General features: G+C 47.0%; 1 protein-coding gene across 4 annotated transcripts; it reads left to right on the top strand.

The window, feature by feature from the left end:
- Positions 1 to 48: 48 nt before the first annotated feature.
- KIAA0040 lies at positions 49 to 25,625 on the top strand. Of its 4 annotated transcripts, none has more exons than XM_082229133.1 (4): positions 67 to 181; positions 18,763 to 18,958; positions 21,423 to 21,543; positions 23,640 to 25,625. In XM_082229133.1, the coding sequence occupies exon 4, from the start codon at positions 23,748 to 23,750 to the stop codon at positions 24,051 to 24,053; it is 306 nt and encodes a 101-aa protein (XP_082085259.1). In that variant the 5' UTR covers positions 67 to 181; positions 18,763 to 18,958; positions 21,423 to 21,543; positions 23,640 to 23,747; the 3' UTR covers positions 24,054 to 25,625. The 4 variants fall into 4 exon arrangements, with proteins under 4 accessions (XP_082085261.1, XP_082085259.1, XP_082085262.1 ...); XM_082229134.1 differs by lacking the exon at positions 67 to 181 and adding an exon at positions 777 to 862; XM_082229135.1 differs by lacking the exon at positions 18,763 to 18,958 and having other exon boundaries at positions 49 to 181.
- The last annotated feature ends 975 nt before the right edge of the window (positions 25,626 to 26,600 follow it).

Below are 26,600 nucleotides of genomic sequence, written 5' to 3'. Positions count from 1 at the left end.
AGCAGCGCTCCCGCCCAGGTGCAGCCGAGGAGACGCGGGGCGGGGAGAGCGAGGGAGGGAGGCTGACAGCCGGCGGGAAGGAAGAGGCAGGCACGGCCGCCTCCGGCCGGGCGGCTTCTTGTTTTGCTTTCGTCGGCAGCTCGGAAACTTCGGGGCCGCCCGGTGGATGGCGGAGCAGCCGGTAAGTTGGAGCGGCCGCGCTGCCTTTATTGCCTGCCCTCCAGAATCCAGCCAGACCCGGACTCGGGTCCGCCCAAGCGGCCAAACAGCCTTGGCGCGTTCTGCCCACCCCGCCGTCCAGGCTCGCATCCGCTTCCCGGCCGTTTGGGCGCTCCCGGCCCTTCCTTGGAGACGCGTCGCCTTGCGCAAGTAAATGCGCGTTGCGGGACCCGGACGGGGAGCCGGAGCTGGTTTTAAGCCTGCCGTCGGTTCGGGGTCCGGGTCTCGCCTGCTCCCTCCCTCCCCAAGTAGATCCCGATTCCCGGAAGCTCCGGGCGCGCTCCGCGGTTCGGCGGTTGCCCAGCCCCGACCTGGGGGGCTCCGGAGCGGGCGCCGCGTTAGACGTGCAGCGGACCCGGGGCAGACAAAAGAGCCCTTCTCCGGACTTGGCTGCCGCAAGAGGTGGCGGAGGGGTGGCTTTAAGGCGGGATCGGAAAACTCCTGCCTTCATCCTTCCACCCGCAACTATTAGCCACGCGGAAGCCGCGTGTTGCGAGGCGGCGCGCCCCTGACGCCGGGCTCGGGGGGAGCCGGGAGGGAGGCTGGGACCTTCATCTCCGCCCCTGGGCTTCTGCCTAGAGCTGGGCAAGACCCCACTTCAAGAAATATTGAGAAGAGCTGGAGACTCGTCCAGGGAGGGAAGGTAGGAAAGACTCTCCGGATTATATTCCTTGTGGGGGAGAAAATGGGGTGCACAAGGCCAAACGACGTGCCCAAGTCCGCTTAGCCAGGCAGTGCCAGCTCCGCAAACAACTCGTAAGAGTCGCCCAGTTCTCTTGCTGGAGCCCTGAGACAATGTGGAATCTGTTCAGCTCGGAGACTGTAGTATCATTGCTAGAGTGAGAACAGCGCTTTTTTTAAAAAGAGAAGTGTTTTGCTGGGCATCATTTTGGGGAAGCGGGACTTGTAGTGCTATAGGGCAGGCAGGATTGCATATGTCCTGTGTGGCTGTTTTAACACAGAGGTGTAAACCAGTGTTTCCCAACCTTTTTTGGGCAAAGGCACACTTCTTTCATGAAAAAAATCTCGAGGCACACCATCATTACAGCCCCGTGACGTCAGCGCGCAGCGTCACGCCGGGAGGGACATGAATTGCTAGCAAATTACATAATCACCTCCTTGAGGGCTGGCTCATCTTCTCCGAAGGCAGAACCCCATTAATTAACAGGACAGACTCACACCATAGCCAAGACGAGGGGGGGAAACCTCAGTCATGCACAGTCATGCACATGTGGGGGCTAAATGAGGACGAAGACCGGGCAGAGAGCAGGGTTCAAATTACCCCACCTGGCCAGGACAATCCCTGGGTGCTCCCTTGGGCCACTCGCCTGACCCACCTCGCAGGGCTGTTGTTGCGAGGATAACACGGGGAGAACCACGTGCGCCCCTGGGAGCTCCTTGGAGGAGAAAGCGGGCGATGAATGCAATGCACGAAATATATGAGAGGCGACCAGGTTTTGCAGGTGAGGGGCCCCCGCCAGCCTCCGCTTCCAACACCCGGTGCAACGACGCCGAAGTTTCCCCCCGGGCTCGGCTCGGGGAGCAGCGCTGCTCCCCCCCGGCTCCCCGTCACCCTCCCGGCTCTCTCTGCCACCCACTGGGGACCCCCCTCACCTGCCAAGTCCGGAGCGCCGGTGGAAGTTGCATGCATGCATGCAGGGTGCCGCGTTGCCATTGCATTGCACTGCACTCCATGCAACGCCTGCACGCATGCATTGCCTTGCACGCCCGCCAAGGGGTCTCCCCGCGGTCCAATGCATCCCCTCCGGCGCGGATGCAGCATTGCAAAAATAACCCCCCCCCACGCAGCCCTACCTGGGGGGCAGCCTCCGCCGCTGCCGCGGGGATCCCCGGGCTCCATCCTGCCGCCCAATCTCCGTGGGGGCGCAGGCAGGCTGCGCGGGGTCTGCGCGGAAGAGCCCCTGCCCGCCCGGCCGCCGCTGCGCTCATTCCATGGCCAGGAGAAGAGCGCTTCAAACAAAACGCCCGGCCCGCCAGGCCACACTGGGAAACGTAGTTCGCGCACCCTGCGGGGGCGCGGAGCCCAAGGGCGAGGGGACTATGGATCCCGGCAGCCCCCGCGCCGGGGACGGAGGGGGAGAGGCCGGGTGCAGGGATGGAGGAACGGGTGGGCGAGCGAGTGAGTGAGTGGCAGCCGCCAAGCCTTGGCCGAGAGCCAGGAAGGGCCTCCCCGGAGGAGGAGGAGGAGGAGGAGGGAGGCGCAGAGCGGGAGGGAGGGAGGGAACCCCAGGGGTCATCTAGTGACGGCGCCCCAATCGAAAATTTGACTTTTTTTAAAAAAAAAATCTTTCGAATTTTTTGATTTTTCCCGCGGCACACCAGGCAACATCTCGCGGCACACTAGTGTGCCACGGAACAGTGGTTGGGAAACACTGGTGTAAACTGAAAGTAACCCAGATATCTTTCTTTTTTTAAAAAAATCAACTGCCATATTTTACCTATAAACATATACAGTGGTATCTCAGGTTAAGTACTTAATTCATTCCAGAGGTCCGTTCTTAACCTGAAACTGTTCTTAACCTGAAGCACCACTTTAGCTAATGGGGCCTCCTGCTGCTGCTATGCCGCCGGAGCACAATTTCTGTTCTCATCCTGATGCAAAGTTCTTAACCTGAGGTACTATTTCTGGGTTAATGGAGTCTGTAACCTGAAGCGTATGTAACCCGAGGTACCACTGTATAATGAGAAAGAGGTTATGTGCCTTGTTCTCTCCCATGATAAGAAGGTGGCCACAGGCTTTAATGCCAGGGGTTTCAAATAGTGAGCATGATGGCCCAGAATTTTTCACAAGGGAAAATGTTGTTGTGGAAGGTAGATGATGCTCTTGCTGTGGTGTGTTCATAAAACAAAAAGGACCAGACTTCACTAGCAAAACGACACATATTTCACTTGCATTGGCTTCCTAGAATTCCACACTGCTTTTCCACCGCTGCTGCTCAGATAGGTTATTCATCCCCAACATGCCCAAAACTTGCATACCTCAGTATTCGCTCACACTTTGGCACAGGAACAGTGCAAGAAATGAAGAAACGCATGACTTAACCATAGGGATGGGCGACTGGAAGTCATAGAATCATAGAATCATAGAATCATAGAGTTGGAAGAGACCACAAGGGCCATCGAGTCCAACCCCCTGCCAAGCAGGAAACACCATCAGAGCACTCCTGACATATGGTTGTCAAGCCTCTGCTTAAAGACCTCCAAAGTAGGAGACTCCACCACACTCCTTGGCAGCAAATTCCACTGTCCAACAGCTCTTACTGTCAGGAAGTTCTTCCTAATGTTTAGGTGGAATCTTCTTTCTTGTAGTTTGGATCCATTGCTCCGTGTCCGCTTCTCTGGAGCAGCCGAAAACAACCTTTCTCCCTCCTCTATGTGACATCCTTTTATATATTTGAACATGGCTATCATATCACCCCTTAACCTCCTCTTCTCCAGGCTAAACATGCCCAGCTCCCTTAGGCGTTCCTCATAAGGCATCGTTTCCAGGCCTTTGACCATTTTGGTTGCCCTCCTCTGGACACGTTCCAGTTTGTCAGTGTCCTTCTTGAACTGGGGTGCCCAGAACTGGACACAGTTACCAAAACTGGACAAAACTGGACACAGTTACCAAAACTGGACAAAACACCCAGAACTGGACAACTTACCAAATGTGTGGTCTTTACCTTTGTTGGAGAAAGAGGGAAGTCTTGGGACTCCCAAGGGCATATTTTAAGGGGCGAACAACCTATATTTCCGTGCTTCACTTTGCTGCATATTTTGTGATTTTGCACAGGGGCCAAGTCTGGATCCCAGAGATTGTCTCTTTTATTACTCACCTGCAGTCTATAGGCACATTAGGCCAATTTCCCCCAAGCTGAGACACAAGCCAGAGGCTCTTTAACCCCTCCCTATCCAGTGTGAACAGCAAAGGAGGCCAGTTTGGCAGAGCTTCCCTTACTGGGCACCTGCCCTCCAGCTAAGGTGCAGTGAATGATACTGAGCAACTGGCAGCCAAGCTGCATGTGAGTGACACAAGGAATCTGTGGCTTCCTCTTCGGATATATATTCTGAAATCAGAAGCAGGTCTGATTTTGGTTGGGGCAGCCACCTTTTCCCTTGCATAATTTTCCTGATGGAAATAGTATCGTCCTGCAGCCATCCATTTATAGCATCTAGATCAAGGGAGTAATAGTGCCACTGTATTCTGCTCTGGTCAGACCTCACCTGGAGTACTGTGTCCAGTTCTGGGCACCACAATTCAAGAAGGACACCTACAAACTTGAACGTGTCCAGAGGAGGGCAACCAAAATGGTCAAAGGCCTGGAAACGATGCCTTATGAGGAACAGCTAAGGGAGCTGGGCATGTTTAGCCTGGAGAAGAGGAGGTTAAGGGGTGATATGATAGCCATGTTCAAATATATAAAAGGATGTCACATAGAGGAGGGAGAAAGGTTGTTTTCTGCTGCTCCAGAGAAGCGGACACGGAGCAATGGATCCAAACTACAAGAAAGAAGATTCCACCTAAACATTAGGAAGAACTTCCTGACAGTAAGAGCTGTTTGACAGTGGAATTTGCTGCCAAGGAGTGTGGTGGAGTCTCCTACTTTGGAGGTCTTTAAGCAGAGGCTTGACAACCATATGTCAGGAGTGCTCTGATGGTGTTTCCTGCTTGGCAGAGGGTTGGACTCGATGGCCCTTGTGGTCTCTTCCAGCTCTATGATTCTATGATTTGCGAACTTCTGAAGTTGCTAGTAGCTTCAGTAGAGGGGGAAAGACAGACAAAATTCAGGTGCCCTATACCCACTGGTGGAGCTAAGAACAGCTTCATGAAGGTGTTTGATTGGGGCAGGTAGAGAATGTGCACTACCTCCAAGCAATTCAGGAACTTGCAGGTGCAACACTGGGAGCTGCAGTCATGGATAACATACGTCCTGTGTAGTTTCGCCCTGAGGTGCTTCAAGAAAGGGTGCTTTTCACACTAGCAGGGGAGGGGGCTAAAAGGTCCCTTGCCTTTGTTTTGCCTTTCTCAGACAATATTGTTGGCTCTTCAGCTCTTGCTCGGGGGTAGGGGGTGATCGTTGTGACTAGCCTGGGCCCCCTGGAACACTTGTGGTGAGTTCCAGATTTATATGTACAGGGAGGGGGGGAAGGATTTGATCCCCTGCTAAATTTGCCCGTTTGCCCTCTGACGAAGAAATGACCAGTCCATAATTGTAATGGTAGGTTTATTGTAGCTGTGAGAGACAGAATAACAACAGGAAAAACCCCAGAAACCCAGAAGACAAAAGTCAGAGATTAATGTGCATAATGAGTGAAATAAGTATTTGATCCCTTTGCAAAAGATGACTTAGTACACATCTCAGGAGGTATTTTGTCCCACTCCTCTTTGCAGATCCTCTTCAAGTCAGTAAGATTTCAAGGCTGATGTTTAGCTACTTGAACCTTCAGCTCCCTCCACAAATTTTTGATGGGATTAAGGTCTGGAGACTGGCTAGGCCACTCCAGGACCTTAATGTGCTTCTTCTTGAGCCACTCCTTTATTGCTTTGGCTGTGTGTTTTGGGTCATTGTCGTGCTGGAATACCTATCCTTGACCCATTTTCAATGCCCTGGCTGAGGGAAAGAGGTGCTCACCCAAGATTTGACAATGCATGGTCACGTCCATCGTCCCTTTGATGAGGTGAAGTTGTCCTGTCCCCTTAGCAGAAAAACACCCCCAAAGCATAATGTGTCCCCCTCCATGTTTGACGGTGGAGATGGTGTTCTTGGGGTCGTAGACAGTATTCCTCTTCCTCCAAACACGGCAAGTTGAGTTGATGCCAAAGAGCTCGATTTTTGTCTCATCTAACCACAACACTTTCACCCAGTTCTCCTCTGGGTCATTCAGATGTGCATTGACAAAGTGCAGACGGGCCTGTACATGTGCTGCTTGAGCAAGGGGACCTTGCGGGCTCTGCAAGATCTCAGTCCTCAACAGCGTAGTGTGTTACCAACTGTTTTCATGGTGATTATGGTCTCAGCTTCCCTGAGATCATCCACAAGTTCTCAGCTGCTTCATCACCGTTCTCCTGATCATTGCAACTCCACGAGATGAGATCTTGCATGGAGCCCCAGACCAAGGGAGGTTGACAGTTATTTTGTGTTTCTTCCATCTGAAAATTATTGCACCAACTATTTGACACCTCCCCAAGCTGCTTGGCAATAGTCTTGTAACCCAGTCCAGCCTTTTGCTGGTCTACAATCTTGTCCCTGACATCCTTAGACAGCTCTTTGGTCTTGGTGGCTACTTTGGAATCTGCTGGATTGATTGCTTCTGTCGACAGGTATCTTTTGTACAGGTACTGTAATGAGCTGGGATTGCAGGTAAGACCTTTCCCTTACAGCAGGTGCTTGTAATCTCAGCTCCTTACACACAGTGAAGATACCAGGTATCCTGACATTTGGCTGGTTGATAGGGGATCAAATACTTATTTCACTCATTATAATGCACATCAATCTCTGACTTTTGTCTTCTGGGTTTCTGGGGTTTTTCCTGTTGTTATTCTGTCTCTCACAGCTACAATAAACCTACCATTACAATTATGGACTGGTCATTTCTTCGTCAGAAGGCAAACGGGCAAATTTAGCAGGGGATCAAATACGTTTTTCCCTCGCTGTATGCCTCTCTAAGCAGGAGCCCTCCTAAGGCAGAGGATGGGGGGCATCAGAAAGCCCTGCTGTGGAGGCTGAGCCAGAGGGAAAGGGGAAGGAGCCAAAAACTGGATTTTCTGATTGGCCAAGTACTTGTCAGAGCTTCACCATGTTGTTTATGAACACTGTCACATTTCTCCCTGGAGTTTAGAACAGGGGTCAGAGCAAAGAGCTCTGCTGAAGAATGTTGCTGTCTGTCCTCAGGAATTAGAAGCACGCTTGCCAAAAAGTTGCTTTAATTTCCAAATCTTTTAAAAGGGGTGGGGTGTACAGATCCTGGGGATTAGTTTAGTGATTTTCTCTGGGCTCTGCACTTGCCTTTAACGCCCCTGCCCTTCAGACAGTTGACTTGAGAGCAATGGTGCATTTAGAAAACCTCTTTTGCATGTGCCTGTGGTCACATTGGGGGAAGGCACACCTGCTAAGGGTAGGAGGCCCAGGGGGATAAGGCAAGCCACAGGGCCTGGCAGGATGGGCGAGGAGGGGCTGTCTCAAGAGACTTGCAGCATCCACCGAGGTGGAGTACCAAAACCCATCAGGCATGTCCAGTAAGTTAAATGCAAATCTTGGCCACGTGAGTAGGACAAAAAGGGTCCAACTCTCGGGGTGCTGTGCAACAGCCAAATTTAATAGTACCATTAAGTGACTGCTCCTTAAATTCTCTGCACTGCACTGAAATTCTGCATTTCAAAGGGAGCTACATTGCCTACAAAATCCATCTTTAGTTGCATCCCTTACAGTGCAATGTTATACACGTTTAGTGAGTTCCATTGAGTTAAATGGAGCTTACTCCCAGGTAAGTGATTATAGGATTTCAGCTTAAGTCTTTATTAATTCAGTGAATTGTTGTAGGGTGGCGCTGTGGGTTAAACCACAGAGTCTAGGACTTGCCGATCAGAAGGTTGGCGGTTTGAATCCCCGCGCCAGGGTGAGCTCCCGTTGTTCGGTCCCTGCTCCTGCCAACCGAGCAGTTCGAAAGCATGTCAAAGTACAAGTAGATAAATAGGTACCGCTCCTGCGGGAAGGTAAACAGTGTTTCCGTGCGCTGCTCTGGTTTCGCCAGAAACGGCTTAATCATGCTGGCCACATGACCCGGAAATTGTATGCCGGCTCCCTCGGCCAGTAAAGCGAGATGAGCGCCGCAACCCCAGAGTCATCCACGACTGGACCTAATGGTCAGGGGTCCCTTTACCTTTATTAGATGATAGGCAGAAAAGAAGGTGCCTTGAATAATGGCTGTCAAATTACCACATTTTGTGTGTATTCTGTGAGGGACAAAAGCGAAAGCAAATTCAGTGAGCACAACACACCCTGCCTCTCAGTTTTGTTTTGTAAAATGTGTGTGTCTGTGATTCAGATTTTCATACGATTTTTTACCAAGGAAAGAAAAACTAGACAAATGGATGAAAGAGACTCAAAGGCTGGAATTAGTAGCCATGGAGGAATCAGACACTGCAGGAAACACTCATGAGCAGCTCAGATGGTTATGGGAAGGATTCTGACCAAGCCACTGTTGATGCTCAAAAAGAGCTTTTGCCTGTATCTTGGTTCACATGGAGATAAGTCAGTGTCACCCCTGAGTCAGAAGAGTGACTCCTTAGTAGTTCTGTGGCACATTTTTCTTACCTTACGTAGAGAATCACGTTGACCTGCTTATCAAGGAACCACTTACACGTGCCATGAAATCATAGCTGTCAACTTTTCCCTTTTCTTGCAAGGAATCCTATTCAGAATAAGGGAATTTCCCTTTTAAAAAGGGAAACTTTGACAGCTATGCATGAAATCCCTGCATGTTACTGGGGATTCCGTGGCCTGTTCCACGGTTTTACTATCAGTTTGCCCCTGTGAAGTAATTTCACAACTCACCTGTAGCTGCCTATTGCAGTTGGGGAAGATTATTAGTGATGGACAAGATGCCGTTCAGGGATGCTCGCCTCCCATCTTGTCAATGAGCTCTTAATAATTGTCCGAACAAGCCTAGGGTTCCCAGGAAAGCCTTCTGTCTCAATCATCCAAATGATTAGGTGAGAATCTCGGCATTTGGTTTCCTAAAAATACATTCCTGTTCCTAATGTCTGAGAAACTAAAGAAACATGAGCATATATACAGGGATTGGAATAAAGGGGGTGGAAATAAAACCTTCTGTGATTTATATGATGAAACTGTGTGGCTTCGTCCTTCGTCCTTCTGTATGCAGCCAGTTCAGATGCTGCAGTAGACTCAAGTCTGCTGCAGTAGCATCTGTGGTTAAAGTTATTAAATTTTTCTCAGTAAATTATTTTTTTTTTTAAAAAATGTCCAGTAGCACCTTAGAGACCAACTAAGTTTGTTTTGGGTATAAGCTTTCGTATACATGCACACTTCTTCAGATACTTCAGAAAGCTTATACTGTACCCAGAACAAACTTTTTTTAAAAAAAAAATCCCACTGCGCCAGACCAACACAGCTACCTACCTAATTTTTTCTCAGATAAACTTTCTATTTTCTGCACTTTGACCTTGAGCATATTTACTTAGAAATGAGCCCTTTGATTTTACACTGGGCTTGCTCCCTAATAACTATGTTTAGGATTAAGAGAATGCAATGGGAATGCTGTGTGTGTGTGTGTGTGTGTGTGTGTGTGTGTGCAAGACACCTGCCCTCCTGCTGCAATGCCTGTTGTTCCAGGGAGGGTGAGCGTCTCTCACCAGGCAGAGCCAGACACATTTTCCTCCCAACATCAGAGGTTTGTCATTGCAGCCAAACTACTGTGCCATGAAGACCCTTATACACAAGCGCTGTTTTTTCCTCTTGCCAGCTGAATGGCAAGCAGAAATTCAGATTGTATTGCTGTCTTTCTGCTAAGTAGATGCAGTGATGGGGAGAAAGGATACATATGTTGGAATTGTCTTGTTTCTTTTTCGCAAAGAAAAAAGTGGTGACCATATGCTTAATTCTAGAAAGCAAAGGATTTGTTTTTCTCTCTAGAGGTTTAGCATACCAGGGATCTGAACTCCCAAGAACTAGCCATCTCAGATCCCAGTCTGACCCACACATACCCCTGTCACACATCAAAATACAGACTGGCCAGTCACCTTGGTTGGCCTACTGGCACCCTTTGTTGTTTGTTAACCTCACAGGACCCAAAAACTATGGTAAATGGAATGAGTCTGTGATATTTGCAAGCTGGACATGAACCCTTTAAACAAACACACACATATAGTCTTGCTGCCCAAACATCACTTCTTAATCTCAGTCATTCTGCTGGCAACATTGCTTCATATAACAAACATCTCCAGGGAGGGTGGAGGGTTCACAATTTTACAACAATTCTTAATCATTTTAGCATTCTTTAACTTTTTTTGCATTGGAAAGTGCATTTAAACCTTTATGGGCAAAAAATATGCTGCACTGGGGCCAGTCCCTATCTCAGGGGGCAGATCCTGAGCCCCAAAGTTGTTCCTTCTGTTGGAGGACAGAGCAGTCTGTGCAAAGCACACACACACACAGTGTAAAGGGAAGATTCAGTCTCCAGTGCAGTTCAGCTTCTGGATTTGGAGTGGGGGAAGTGCCAGCTTTTCCTTTGCCTCAGGCAGCAAAATGTCTTGGTGAGCCTTCTTCATATTTGTTCTCTCCACTTGCTATAGTGTGTGTGTTTTCTATCTGTAGCATTTGACCTGTACCATAGTAGACGTTGGACACAGAAATTTACACCGTACCCCTATGCCAACTAACCCAGGAGTAAGTCCAGCTGAATTTACTGGTGCTTACTTCTGAGTAGACCTGCATAGGATTGTATTGTTGGGAGAAGAAGCTTTTCCTAGCATGAATGTAAATGGTGGGGGAAGCGTTATCTGTCAGACTTACATTTGCCAACTGCTGGTAAAGGAACAGTGGAGAGAAAAAGGCATCTCTGGAGGAGTTTTGTAAAAGAAAGTGGCTTGAGAGAGATTTTGCTTTCCACAGGGAACACACACATCTTCTTCTCCACTGACCAAACAGGTTTTGCAGGATTTTGAAAGTAAAAAAAAAAACCTACAAAACATGTTTACCAGAATCAAAAGTGTAAGAGGTGTGAGTACCACAAGCGGCAATTCCTCTTTCAAACCATTTTCAACTCACTGGAAACATGCCTTCATGTTTTTAAGATATTCCCTCATTATTATGGATAACTGTCAGTACCATTTTGAAAAGGGGGTAGACTTTCATGTTTTATTTTTGCATGTACTGTGTTAAAAAAACAACAACCCTGCAAATACTATCTGTTTTCACTGAAGCCTTTAAACCTGTTGACACAGTGATTGCATGAAGACTTGCAGGTGGTTGCAAGAACTTTATCTTGCATGCAAAGAAGCCAAAGAAGGGAAAACACCAATCACAGGAAAATAAAAAATATAAATAATTAAAAGGGGAGAGAGAGAACATTCTAAATGTGCACAAAAATAACGATTTTATTGGCCCAATGTATTTTGAACTTATTTTTTCCTGCACACTTTCTGTGCCCCATCTCCTCCCTGTTTCTCCATGTGTAGTATAATGTGACCTAGCAACTCTTGCACCATTAATCTCTAGTCATGCCTACCAACCCACAGAATGGGAGTAAAAAGTGTGAAGACTGTAGCTTTGATGTACTTCTGTGCTCTGCCACACAGACTGGAGTTGAGTGTTAAAAGAGGAAACTCTCAGAGCATTGCACACCCTTCGCCTTTTCCTGTAACACACCCGGCTAAAAACCATTCAGAGGGTTGCACACTGTATGGATTGATTCTCTCCCCCTCAAAAAAAACAAATAAAAGAGCCTTTCAGGGTTAGAAGGCAAAATAAATTGGAAACAGACTGACGAAAGCGACCATTTGCTAGCATACATGTCTGGAGCAGATTGGTTTATAGAGACATGATGCACCACACAATCCTAAACATCAAGGATAGCCAATGTTGTATCCTGTAGATATGTTGAACTCCAACTCCCATCAGCCCCTGGCAGTATGGCAGGAATGATGGGAACTGTAGTCCAAAGCAACTGGAGGGCACTGTATTTGCTACCCTTCTACAGATAAGTGGTAAGGAAACCTGCCCCCAAAGAGTTCAAACAGAAAAAGGCAAACTGGATGTTTAAAGTGATCTGTTGATTTTCTGCAACATCTTTCCCCTTTCCATGCACAAGTTACAATTTGCATAAATGAATGAATGAATAAAATATGTAACTAGAACAATGGGCAATTAATTCCTCCTCCTAATCCTTTCCATCGGTAAAGTGGTTAGGGAAGGACAGTTGTTCTGAGTTACATGCTTATATAGGTACTCACTAAGAGTTTCAGAAAAGGTGTGCTGGGTTGCTGTGCCATCAGTTAACAGGTGTGCATTGGTGCTGAGAGGAGCTATCAAGTGTTGCTCATACTATGGATAATTATGGAACCCTCCCCTGCCATATTTCTTCCAATATTTTGGGATTCTGAATTACAGTGGTACCTCGGGTTAAGAACTTAATTCATTCCGGAGGTCCGTTCTTAACCTGAAACTGTTCTTAACCTGAAGCACCACTTTAGCTAATGGGGCCTCCTGCTGCTGCCATACTGCTGGAGCACAATTTCTGTTCTCATCCTGATGCAAAGTTCTTAACCCAAGGTACTATTTCTGGGTTAGCGGAGTCTGTAACCTGAAGTGTCTGTAACCCGAGGTACCACTGGAATGTTTTACCAGCAGCACTGATGACATAGCAATGCACATTTGCACACTTTTGGAAAGGCAGCATAAAAAAATGAAATGGAAGATGGAGCAAGCTTGTTTTCTCCTGCTCTGGACGGTAGGACTCGAACCCATGGCTTCAAGTTACAAGAAAGGAGATTCTGAAGAGGTGAGAGTTGTTCAGCAGTAGAACTGACTCCCTCCAAAGGTGGTGGACTCTCCTTCCTTGGAGGTTTTTAAGCAGTGGCTGGATGGATGGCCATCTGTCATGGATGCTTTTCTTGAGATTTCTGCATTGCAGTGGGTTGGACTAAATGACCCTTGGGGTCTCTTCCTGCTCTATGATTCTATTAAATAACTCATTTGATGGTAGGGCTTTTGGTTGGTTGGTTTGGCTTCCTGCTGCTACAATGCTAGTATACTTCAATAGAAAGAAAATGTGATAAAAATCAATATATTACTATAATTAACAACAATAATGCAAACCTTAAAGGATTAAGCATTTCTTCTGGAAGAAAAAAAGTGGTGTCATTTTCTTTTCTTTTCCTGAGTACATGCAAAATCATTAATGAACATCCTGAAATTCTCCTTTCTTATTTTTTAGTTACAGATAGGTAACTGCTGCTGAATTGCAACTCATGGAGAGACCTGGTCTGAACAAAGACATTGGATTCTTATCTCATTATACATGACTAAGCCATTTTTCACCTTCTCACCCCTTGCCTTTTCCTGTAAGACCTATTGCAGTCGTTAAGAGTCGTCAACAGGCTCATCTCAGCTATCAGCCAATCATCCATTCCCACCACCCTTCTGAGTAATACCCCTCCCCACCTTCTCACTATATAGAAGGATCTGGCAACTTCTGTTTCAGTGTATCTGAAGAAGTGTGCATGCACACGAAAGCTCAAACCAAGAACTAACTTAGTTGGTCTTTAAGGTGCTACTGGAAGGAATTTTTAATTTTTCTTATTTTTTTACATCATAAATGCCAGAAGGCACACTCTTGCCTTTTCTTTTTTATGTTGTTCAGGAGGCTTTTCTTGCCCCTCTGCTTGGAACAACGCAGCCTTGTTTTCATCCAGGAGCCTTCAACTGTTTCAGACGTTCTCTTCCACCAACAGGACTCTGCTTGTGTTCACCCTTTTCGGAGGTCTAGTGGGATTGTCTCCTCTTGTCCTTCTCTTCCTCTCTTTTACAAAATAATAATTTCCTGCACACTTGGGGAGTCTTCCACCTTGTCTGATGATGATCCGACTCCACTGCCACACTAGTTGGCACAAGAAACACCATGTTTGCTATTAGAACATGTTGGCAGGATTGGTAATATAAACTGTATATGTTCGTTGGAATTCCTCACTTTCTTGTTGAGTCTGCTCTCTCTCTCTGTGCAAACAGTTTGATGCCAAGGAGGCTATTAAAAGCTCTGTGTGCCCCTTTAGATCTGGAATTTCATCTTGCAAGTTTCCAGTTTCTACCATCTCTTTTTAAAAATTCCCAGTGAGAATTATGCGCCACTCCTACCTATTCCGTTTCTTTTTCCTCATCAAACATGCTGTGCCTGTACAGTTCTGCAGATCAAGAAAGAAGAGGCACATGGCAGGGATTTCATAGAACTATGCATTTTATTCTCTTTTATTTATTGCTGCAGCAATTAGGCCAAATCTGAGCAGCATTCTGCAAATCAGACTATTTCTAGCAGAATGGAAGAGATGAAAGAATTAAAGAAGTGAACAAGGATAAAGCTCAGACACCAAACTATGCCAGGATCTGCATTCGACCATCACCTTTTTAAAACTATGAATTGTACCCCTCACCAGCTCTTTGCAATCTAATATTTATAGCTGATTGATATTAAAATGGGCCCTGGTGCCACGCACTGCTGTGCTTTGATAGTTAAACATTAACTGAAGGGAAAGCTAACATAATTGTTCTTCATATTCTCTTGGAAGGTTTTTGAAAAATTCCCCTTCCAAGCGACAGTTGCAGTAGCACCGCTGGTTAGACCGTGGTGCTGATAACACCAAGTTCGCAGGTCCAGTCCCCATATGGGACAATTGCACATTCCTGCACTGCAGGGGGTTGGATTAGATGACCCTCAGGGTCCCTTCCAACGCTAAAGTTCTATGATTCTCTGTCCCCTGTTGACAAGAGAAAGGGAAGCCTTGTAAACCTGAAGTAAGGGCTGGGATGCGTGTGTTTGAGGGCTGACACCTTCTGATGGCGCTGAAGAGTCTATTTAGGTCAGAGGAGAAGGAGGCTGTTGTCCTTCAGGGAAAGAAGACATTAAGGAGAGAATGGGGTTCCGTTCTTGGCTATGGCTGAAACTTCCTGAGCATCCTCAGGCAAGTCGCATGGCTCTCTGCCATGTGGGGGCTTGGCAGGGTGTGATGAGGCTCCCTTTGTCCATTTAGATATTCATGCAGCTCTCCGTGACCTCAAGTAACATCAGATTACTTCCAATTGCAGAACAGGGAGATAACATCTTGTAAGGCCAACCAATAAATAAATTGGGCTCTCAGCTGACACTGATGTGGTTTTGATTAGTTTGGTGATACAGTATAATCCACCAACTAAAGCTGCTGTAAGAAGGATTGAAATAAGAAAACGTTGGCTCCAAGCAACAGAAATTTAGTTATGCCTAAATCCTGTTGCTGTCAATGGGGCATTACCGGGCCGGCCCAACAATGAGGCAAGGTGAGGCAACAGCTTCAGGCAGCAGGATCCCAATGTAGGTATTTGTTCTTCTCGCCCCTTCTTGTGCCTAATGTAGATCTTCAGATTGGGGTAGGAGAACTAAAAATAATGCCAACATATTTCACATCTGGCAACAAATGCGCCCCTTGGGTTTCAGGTGGTACATGGAAAGATGAGTCTAAAAATCCTAGGACACAAATTTTCACAGTCCTCTATGCTGGCTCATTTACTGGAAGCAATGTACCATAATTAGCATTAACTCTGCAAATGTGTGCTCGATTCTGACCAAACTAAGCCTTCTGATGCATATATATATATATATATATATATATATATATGCTTTCGTAGATTTTCACGGGTACAGGAATGCAGGTTTTGGTGTCTTCGGGTGTCTTCCCGTGTAAGAGTCGGGGTGTCTGTGCGACGTTTCGACGAGGTCTCACTCGTCATCTTCAGGCTGGTGCTTTCGGCTTCTTGTTACTGGAACAGAGCAGAGTCTGGTGTTTGAGTTCCTATAAATACTGTTGAGGGGTGTGGTGTATAGCCTCCAACGTTCTGGGCAGAGAGGAAGTTCCTAGATTAGTGTGCCTTTTCTTCTTTTGTTCCTTAATTACTTGAGGGATATCTTGGGTGATTTCATGAGTGATATTCTGAATACCACTGGGTGGGTCATTAAGTGTAGATTAGTTGCTAAAGCTTTCGTGTCTTGACCTCTTGAGCTTGTGAAGAGTTTTTCTGAGAAGATGGCTGTGCTGCATTTAGTTGTGCTCTGGCTTGGCTTCGTGTATAGGGGCGAGCTGTGGTTTTGTGCCTTGTGCCAGCCAGATCTGTGTAGGGATTGCAGGGGGGTGCAGCATCCGGAGGTGCCACTATAGTTTGGCTACTGGATGGAGTCTGTAATATGTCTGTGGAGAGGGTCTGGGTTTGGGTCTGGTGTGGTTGATTGGTGACGGCGTTCTGTGTGCCTCTGGTTCTGGTGTCGGTTTTTGTGGGGAGGGCTAATTTCCAGATGTCTGGCAGGCGGGACGTGTCGTCACGCTTGTTCATGTTGTGAGGGTGTTTCTCTATCTCGATGGCTTCCATGATTATTCTCTTGTGGTGATGTTCCATGTTAAAGAGCAATTTGGAATCTGCAAAATTAATTTCGTGTCCTGTTTCTTTCATGTGTTGGAAAAGAGAGGAAGTTTTTTCTTCTTTTTTGACGGCATTCTTGTGTTCTGCGATACGTGCATTTATTCGTCTGTTTGTTTGTCCAATGTACGTGGCTGGGCAGACTTTGCAGGGTATTTCATAGACCCCTTGGTTTTCCAGCTGGATTTTGTCTTTTGGGTTTCTGAGGATATTGGCTATTTTTTGGTTGGTGCAGAAGGCTGTTTTGATATTGTGTTTATGGAGGATTTTGCTGATTTTGTCTGTAGTGCCCTTGATATAAGGAAGGAGGGCCATGCCATTGTTTTCTTCTGTGTCTTGGTTTTTGGGGGGTGTTTCTTTTTGGATTAGCTTCGTAACCCTGTTTTTCTGGTATCCATTGGCGATTAACACATTTGAGAGATTCTGTAACTCAGTTGTCAAGTGGTCTTTGTCAGCCAGGCGTTTGGTTCTGGAGATGAGAGTCTTGGCTACGGAGTTTATTTGTGCAGGGTGGTGGTGTGATTGTGCATGTAAGTAGCGGTTGGTGTGTGTTTTTTTCCGGTAGATAGTGTGTCCTAGGGAGCCATCAGGTTTTTTGTAGATTAGGACGTCAAGAAAGGGGAGTTGGTTGTTGTCTTCTATTTCCATAGTGAATTGTATTTTGGGGTGTAGGCTGTTGAGCCCCTGCAATCCCTACACAGGAGCCCCTGCAATCCCTACACAGATCTGGCTGGCACAAGGCACAAAACCACAGCTCGCCCCTATACACGAAGCCAAGCCAGAGCACAACTAAATGCAGCACAGCCATCTTCTCAGAAAAACTCTTCACAAGCTCAAGAGGTCAAGACACGAAAGCTTTAGCAACTAATCTACACTTAATGACCCACCCAGTGGTATTCAGAATATCACTCATGAAATCACCCAAGATATCCCTCAAGTAATTAAGGAACAAAAGAAGAAAAGGCACACTAATCTAGGAACTTCCTCTCTGCCCAGAACGTTGGAGGCTATACACCACACCCCTCAACAGTATTTATAGGAACTCAAACACCAGACTCTGCTCTGTTCCAGTAACAAGAAGCCGAAAGCACCAGCCTGAAGATGACGAGTGAGACCTCGTCGAAACGTCGCACAGACACCCCGACTCTTACACGGGAAGACACCCGAAGACACCAAAACCTATATATATATATATATATATATATATATATATATATATATATATATTATCATAATGGAGTATACACTTGCAGAGTTTATGCTAAATATAGGGCGTGAATTTTTTTGTCCCGGGCTTTTTAAACTCATCTACCCATGTACTAGGGATGCGCGTGGCACTGTAGGTTAAACCACAGAGCCTAGGACTTGCTGATCAGAAGGTTGGCGGTTGCTCGGTCCCTGCTCCTGCCAACCTAGCAGTTTGAAAGCACATCAAAGTACAAGTAGATAAATAGGTACCGCTCCGGTGGGAAGGTAAACAGCGTTTCCGTGCGCTGCTCTGGTTCGCCAGAAGCGGCTTAGTCATGCTGGCCACATGACCCGGAAGCTGTACGCTGGCTCCCTCGGCCAATAAAGCGAGATGAGCGCCGCAACCCCAGAGTTGGTCACGACTGGACCTAATGGTCAGGGGTCCCTTTACCTTTATCTTTATCCATGTACTATTGGAAACCCAAGGGGTGCATTGGTTGCCAGATGTGGGGGGAAAATTGAGCTCTTCTATCCGACACCATTTTGTCATTTGCCTCAGGTGCCAAAATATCTTGGTCTGGCCCATGACTAACTTGAGTCCCATTGGTGTCAGCAGGGCCTAAGGGAACCAATGGCCAGAACCACTGAGCCTTGAGATTAGTCCTGGAGATTAAGGGGTATAGGAGAAAATAGTAGAAAAATGATACCGGAGAAAAGTAGTATCAGAACTAAATTACTATAATCATTAAAATGAAAGTCAGTACAATTCAATATAAAGATATAATTAAGTTGCTCAACAGTCTAGACCAGTCATACAACATAATATAATTTCTTAACAGAGCTTCATAGAAGATTAGTCATACAAGCATGGTTTGTTGGTGTGCATATTTCCTGTTTTCCATCAACAAAGAAGCCACACAGATCACGTAACTTCAGAAATGACCAGCATTTCTTAACCCAACAGACAGGCTTAATGGGTATTCGTTTCCCCCTCAACAAAGTTCTTAAAACACTGTTGCAGTGGAAATGCAGAAGAATTGTAATTGAGGAGCTGTAGATGGTCTTGTGCAATTAAGCCTTCCAAAGCTGACTCCTGCTCCTATTCTTGGAAATGGCTCAGCTGTGGATTGTTTTGCAGACTTAGATCATGGGACACTCTCTCTCTCTCTCCCAGGCCAGGTGACGGCAGCTGAGCAATTAAGCCTCACCTCTGGAGCAGATGAAAACCAGAGGGCTTGAGCCCAAGACCCTCTTGGGGTGTCAACACTGTGAGACCCTCCATTGTAGGCTTGGGTTGCATATATGATGTGTAAATAAACCTAAACACCACAGTCTCTATTGTTTCTCATTCTGAGAAAACCAAAGCCTGGGTAAGTGCCTGGAACCACTGGAATCTCTTACTGCCTGGAGGGTAGGGTGGCATGCAACAATATTTTGGCTGAAATGATAGTAACCAATTTCTTAAATTTGCATCTATACAGATAGATCAGCATATGCATGTTTTATGCAACTATGTGTGGACTGTTGCAGGGTTGCGTCTCCTCTTTTTCTCTTACTACTCCAAGCCTGGAATGTGCCTTCTGCATTGTAGCACATCTTTAAGATAATAAAAGCAAGCAAGCCGAAGGCAATGAAAGCATAGAGGAATAAAACAGACAGGCAAGTTAATCATCTCTGCAAGGAGAAGGTTTTTATTTAGCTGACACAAACAAAAGTCAGAAGCTGAATCCTATAGAGGTAATTCTGTAGTAACTTATCTTGTGGTGGTTTATCTCTGCCATAACAATTAAGGTTTGATTGACTGCAGTTCAATCTTAAATGAGAAACCCAAATTAAAGCTAATTTTAAAAGGGCCAAAGGAACCTTTAAATTGAGAAGAGCCCCAAGCAAACTTAGCAACAGGAAAAGTTACTTTAGGGTGCAATCCTATGCATACTTACCTGGGAGTAAGTTTCACTGAACTCTGTGTGGCTTAGTTCTAAGTAGACATCTAGAAGAGTGTACCTTCAGTACGTCTTGTGTGAATTAACTTTACTGGCTAAGGCTTCTGTTTCTTTAAAGTTCTATTTTAAGTTCAGTATAAAACCAGACAGTAGCTTCAGCAATGTGCTAATTTCACCAAGCTAAGCTGCCAAGGAAGTCCCACGTGGTCACATTTGACTTCTAAAGAAAACATCTAAAAATTAGGCGAAAGTTTAAAAAGGAAGTGGAGAGTCAAGAGGGTCATCTCTCTCCAAAACAGTGACTGCTTAAAACAAAAATAGTGGAAACTCGGTTTATTTACCCATTTGTGTATTGGCTGTGCTTGACTGCTTTACACCAAAGCAAAGCATTGGGCTGGACATGATGCTCATGTGCCTTGTATGGTGTGGTGCATCCTGGTGTGTGGATGCTTCATTTTGAGAAGTTCGACACTTACCTTAGATATATTGCTCAGGTGTTGTTTCTGAATTGTTTGGCACAAGAAACATTTGCATTGAAATTTTGTCTCTGTTCATCCTTTTACCACCTTATCTATCTTAGACTAGCCTTCCATGAGGGTATTGTTGTGTAGGCAGTCTTGCCGTAGTGCAAATGTCCATGTATTTACATACCTACTGCTGGAATCAGATAGGAAAAGAGGTGGGTCTATGAGCTCAGGACTACCAAATGCATACCCACCACAGTGGACACCCCAAAAGACTGAACAAGACAAGTGTTTCATATGTCTCCAGGTTGGAGCTAGAGAAAACTGGTCAGTCATATAACCCCAGTGCAACATAGAAACTTTGCCACTGGGAAGCTTTAGGAAGGAGAGCTTTCATGAAGTGAAATCACTCTTGAAAATGAGCAAAGCTAGTTCATTGGGTGTTAGATACTTGTTCAATTGTATTGTATTATTTATGTTGAGCTCGTATTTTGCACAATTTGTATATGGTGTCTGTTAGATAATGTGTGGTTTGCTATGCCTAATAAAGGATTATATTAAAAAAGATTGTTCAATAGGAGGATGCTAAGCACCTAGCTGCCTAATTTAAGGTTACCAGATTTTTTTCAATGAATCCAGGGACACTTTTCAACTTCAATGGATTTTCTATGGGGACTGATTTGTAAATCCGGGGACTGTCCCGGGGAAACGGGGACGTCTGGTAACCTTAGCCTAATTCCTCCCTCCCTCTTTGCTCCTGCAGCCCCAGCTAATACTTGTGCTGAACAGAAGTTAGTAGGAAAGTGAGCTGCATTTGCAGTTGCAGAATGAACTCCGCTAACAGTCCTTTCAGAGAACCCGACATGTTGGCAGTGTGATCTGTGGTAGGAAGTGGGGGAGGAGACAGAAAGCCATGACACACACACACCCCACACCCAAAGCACCCACATGCCTAGCGTTTGTACTGGAGATGAGAATCAGACCTATCTATTCACGGCCTGTTCCATTGTAGAAATTCATTGATATGCTGTGGCTATAGCAAAAAGCAGACATGTGTTGAGAAACAGGAGCCATATGAAAAGTTGCAAAACTTCACAAGCTTTGATGATAAGAGCTGGGGCAACAGTTGTCCTGGAAGCCCAAGAGAAAGTGACTAAGCCTGAGCCAAGGGTCACAGGAAGTGCAAATAAAATACCAAAGAGATTTGCCCCCTTGACATCCTCTGGTGACATCTATTGGTGCTCCTGCTGCTGTTTTCCCCTAGGGCTGTTCCTCACAGCATTGTCAGGCTCTATGTAGCCCATGATAGCCTTCAACAGCAAGTCAGAATCAGTCTGGGAAGGTGGGGGTGCAGATGTATATAATAGGAACACAGAACTTTTTGACCCATTGCGGATTTTGCTTAAATGTACAATCTTCTCTCCTAGATCAAACTTGGTTCTGTATGTTTACTGCAGAAGACACCTGTGCACTGCGCTGATTGGCTTGGAAGCCTCTGCTGGCACCCCTCCTTCACACCTCCACTCCTCCCTGAAGCAATTTCTCAAGGTATTTTGGATTTTAAACTGCCTTTTAAAGGGAAAGGGAAAGAGAAAAAGAGGGAGGCCCCAATACACAAGTCCATTCAGCCCTTTGAAAACAAAACAAGTCACACTGCCTGCCTGAATCAGGATTTGATCCATCAGTTTGATTCATGGTAAATTTGAAGGGTGTGAGAAGCTAGTTTCAAAATGGGTGGCGGGGTTGACTACAGTTACACCTACATGTGGTAAATCACCACCCCATTTTGTGGCATCATTCACAGACTATTATTTTTATATTTTACATTTTATTTTCTTCTGCAATGTTTTATTTAACATTTTACTGTAAGCTCTAAACGGCTTTGTTATTCCCCCCCCCAAAAAAAATATAAAGCTGTATAGAACTGGAATGAACAATAAAATAATAATGAAAAGCAGGTGGCATTTCACCTTTTGTGAGAGGAGGTGAAACCTGCCAGCACTCCTGCTACTTCCAAATGCCTTTTTTAAAATGTCACATCACAAGAGCTGTTGTAATATTGTTTGGACATTGACAGTGGGGCATTGCTGTCTCCAATGGCAGTTGCCATTTTCCCACCCCAGCTATTGCTTGGACAATAGCATAGTGCCATTCCAGATTAATTGGGGGGGGACTCCCCTCACCTCCCCCCACCTCCTGGAATTTGGCTCCTACTTTTGAAAAGCAAAAGGAAAGGGGGAGGGAGTGTCACCCCTCCTGTTTAGGCCAGGCTTCTGCCAGTTCCAAAGTTCAGCCCCAGCACTAGCTTAGACAAATCTTGAGTTACTGGGCTGCATGAAATGCCTGCTTTAAACCTTCCCCCCACCCAGATGTCTGTCATTCAGCTACAGCTCCCGCCCTCCCTAGTTATGGGTCAAGGGTTAATGGGAGTCCAATATCTGAAGGCTCCACTGGGTGATCTTGAGTCAGTCACTGTCTCCCAGCCAACCAACCTCACAGGGCTGTTGTGAGAATAAAATGGAAGCAGGAGAGCCATATACAGTTGTAGTGGTTGGGAGTTACTCGTGCGTAATCCTGCCCCGTTTGAGCATCAGATTGCCTGGTTAAACCCTCCGGACTACGCAGCCCATATTAGCGTGGCTGCCCTTAGTCACTCGTAGAATCTGTCTGTGGGCGTTTCTTAAAGTGCTGCCAACATAAGAGTTGTTTGACGCCCAATCGTCTCCTCCTCTCACTGCGCGGGAGTCTCCTGCGCAGGGTGGGCATGGGCAGCGGGGTGCTTGGGCTCTCCTCGCTAACTTCCAGCAAAGAGTCCTGGAGCCCCTGCACCTCCTGGTCCCGTTGCTCTCCTGGATCCCTGGTGTTACACTCATTCTCTTCCCCTCTTGCCCAGCTGAGTCTCCCCCTAGCGCTAGGACCTTCTCCTGCAGAATCAGAGACCCTCTCCTTCTCCCGGGCCTCTGATGTCAGTTCCCTGACAACAGTGGTGCCCCGCAAGACGAATGCCTCGGAAGACGAAAAACTCGCTAGACAAAGGAGTTTTTCGTTTTCTTAGCCGCTTCGCAAGACGCATTTCCCTATGGGCTTGCTTCGCAAAACGAAGCTTGCCCCGCAAGCTCCGGGGATAGGGGGAAGCGCAGTGCGTCTTCCCCGCTGTCCCCGGACCTCTTTTGAAGCAAGGGGCGGCGGGGAGAAGATTGCTTCTCCCCGTTGCCAGCCCCGCAATCTCCGGGGACAGAGGGGAAGGCGCACGCACCTTCCCCTCTCTCCCCGGACCCCTTTTGAACCAAGGGGTGGCAATGGGGAGAAGCGATCTTCTCCCCGCCGCCCCTTGCTTTAAACAGGTCCGGGGACAGAGGGGAAGGCGCGTGGCGCTTCCCCTCTGTCCCCGGACGGTCTCCATAGGAATGCATTGATTGATTTTCAATGCATTCCTATGGGAAACCGTGCTTCGCAAGACGAAAAACTCGCAAGAAAAAACTTGCGGAACGAATTAATTTCGTCTTGCGAGGCACCACTGTATGTCACCTTGACTTTATGCTGTGGAGTGTCATAATAGCCTTACCAGCAGAGGTCTTTGGCTAATATCTGAAGGGGATACCCAATGGCAGCCTTGCTTTATCTTTCATCTCCCACCTGCGCAGGGGCTGGTGAGAGGAATCTGCACACGAGACCCATGTGCTCTGGGCAGCAGACGGAGACCCAGCAGGCGAGAGGAGTGGTCTAACATCCCACCCGCCCTTCCTCCAGCCATGGAGCAGATCAGCCAGTTTTTCCACTCGATCTGGACTTTCATCCTCTCCAAACACCAGGAGGGGGTCTACAACACCGTCTGCCTGGCAGTGCTTCTGGGGCTCCCCACCCTCGTGCTCCTGGTCGGCATCTTTGTCTGTTGCCACTGCTGTTTCTGTGGCGGTCGGAGGAAGGACAGCGGTAGCTACAGCACGAGTGAGAAGAGAAGAAAGAAGATGAGGAGGAGGAAGAAGGAAGAGGACCTGTGGATTTCTGCACAGCCCAAAGCGCTCATGCTGGAAAAGAGGCCATCGCTGCTGGCCTAGAGAAAGGGAGGGATGGACAGGAGCTTGTGTGTGTGTTCACACACACACACACACACACACACACACACATGCCTTCTGTTAAATGTCTCACATTGCACTTTGGGCCACATAGCCTAAGACTGAGGACAAATCAAGCTGGGTCTCTCCCCTTTAAGCACTGACCTTCAGCTGTTTCCTCCCTTTTCCTTTTTATAAAGGTGTTTGGATTGAAGAAGCTATCTTGGCCCATCACCGGGATGATCTGGGGAGTCTTCAGTTGGGCACACATTTACATGCACACTGATGATCACAAACAGGTGGCGTGAGCTAACAGCCATGCCAGCAGACATACTAGTCCAACGTGTACATAACGACTTGCTTGAACAGACTTGCCAGCCCTTTTAGCAGTTAAGGAACAGGTATCTGTGACTCTTAAACAAGCCTTGGACTGGCACTAGCAAACTATGCCCTGACAAACTACCACATGTACCAGCGCTGTCACCATATGCATACCCACAGGGACAGAGGACTTCTTCGAAAGGTTTTATATGGGCACTGGCCTAGATGGCTTTAAGAGGGGATTAGTGGAGCGGGACAAGGCCATCACTGGGCACCCAGGTTTGAGAAACAGTGGCCTAAGGGGATCCTCTAGGTTTCAAGGGAGTGTAAGTCTTTGTACCACACGCCGGGAGACAAATAATGAGAGAAGGCAGCGACCTTAACACCCTACCTGTGGGCTTCCTGGAAGCACCTTGCTTCCTCACTGTTGGAAACGGATGTGGAATTGCATGCACCTTCGCCCTGACAAATGACAAGAGTCCCCTAACCCTGATGCCAGATTTCACAAATCCACCTCAATATCTGCCCAAAAGGCTATTGTGTACTCCCTATTGTTGCCACAGAATTCCATATAACCAAGAATCTCAACTCTTCAGTGGGTTCTAGGTTTCTAGCCCACAGTCTCACGAGTCTGGTTAAAGCTTGGGGAGGGGGCCTTGAGCAGGATTTCTAGGCAGTGAGGTTCAGTGCCTCCGTCCCTCCCTTTTTTTCTTTCTCGGTTGTAGAAGTGGTGTCTCCATTTCCGTCTTCATCCCAAAGCTTCCTTTCCTCTCTGATCCTGGACAGAGTTTCTTCCCAGGTTCCACACAGCAGATCAAAGCCTCCCTCAAGCCCATAGCTAACTCCCTGAAGTTACTGACTGTCACCCTGTGTGTACTTACCTAGGAGCAAGCCCCTTTGATACAGTGGGACTTGCTTCTGTGTAAACGTGAATGGGGTAGAGCTATGAAACTCGTTTCTTTGAGTGCCTCATACCCATCAGCATATCTAGGAATTTGGGAGAAATTTTAACTTGGGCCAACATTTCAGGTCGTCTGTAGATGGAATGCTAATGAATTCCCTGACAAGGCAATTGCTGGTATATTTTTAGATACTCCTAGGAAGTCCACCTGATGATCTGCCCTAGTCTTAGGCAGTGGTGCAACTAACTGCCTTTCTTTCATCAATACTTGTCCTGTGCCTTGTTTTTGTATATGCATTCCGAGATTGCCCTTATATTGCACAGTTTATGCACACATGCAAAACAAAAAAGCACCCAACCCAACAAGCCTTTTATTTAAAAAATAAATTTATTTAAATGAAACTAACCTGATTATTTATCGTGTCTCAGCCTCTACTTCTCATTTACTGGGTGGGAGAGAAAAGAAAACAGTTTTATTATTTTACTGGCCGCAGGGAAGCGGTTTGCACAGAGATGAAAAGGGAGCTGAAATGCTTATCTTTTCTTAGCTGAAATCTGATGACAATCACAAAAGCTGTCATCCACAGATTCAGGCCTGCGCAAATTGTAACCTACCAAGCATAACACCCAGTTGTGTGTGGTGTGCTGGGTGCTTGACACATAGGGAATTTGTAGCTTTTTTGGTAAGGCAAGTGGTACAAGCCTGTCTGGTTCTTGTTAGTCAGCTGTTGTGCCTATAAGTAGGACTGCTAGGGCCTAGGTTTCCCAACCTTTTTTGGGCAAAGGCACACTTGTTTCATGAAAAAAATCTCGAGGCACACCACCATTACAGCCCCGTGACGTCAGCGCGCAGCGTCACGCCGGGAGGGACGCACGAAAGTGTAAGTTTCAATTTTTCCCCCTCCCCCTTGCCTTCCTTCTGTGCCAACCGCCAAAAAGCCAAGAAAAAAGCCAAGACTTTAGGGCAGCAGGTCGACACGGAAGAAGCTCCTACCTAAGGACAGGTGCGACGGCCGTGTCCTCTTCTGCCACACTTGGCAGCCCTGCCTCACGGTCGTGACTCCCAGCCTGATTTCTCCCCGCAGGTCGAGCGGCACAGGCAGCCCAATGTGTCCAGCCCAGACACAAGCCCCGCTTCCCCACTCTAGATCCTGAATGCGACCAAGTGCTCTGGACTCCCGAGCAGGGTGGGAAAGAGGACTCGCATCTGGTAGCCTCCGGGCTCCTCGCCTGCTCGAGGGATGGCATTGCAGGCAAGCTGCCGGCCGTCGCCATCGCCGCCCCCTCATGCGAGTGGGCCTGCCCGGAGTGGTGGGCCGGGGGAGGCT

This window comes from Podarcis vaucheri (genome assembly GCF_965113315.1).
Source record: "Podarcis vaucheri genome assembly, chromosome: 6".
Classification (NCBI taxonomy): domain Eukaryota; kingdom Metazoa; phylum Chordata; class Lepidosauria; order Squamata; family Lacertidae; genus Podarcis; species Podarcis vaucheri.
The sequence above is the reverse complement of the archived record's forward strand: the minus strand, read 5'-3'. Positions and strand labels throughout refer to the sequence as shown.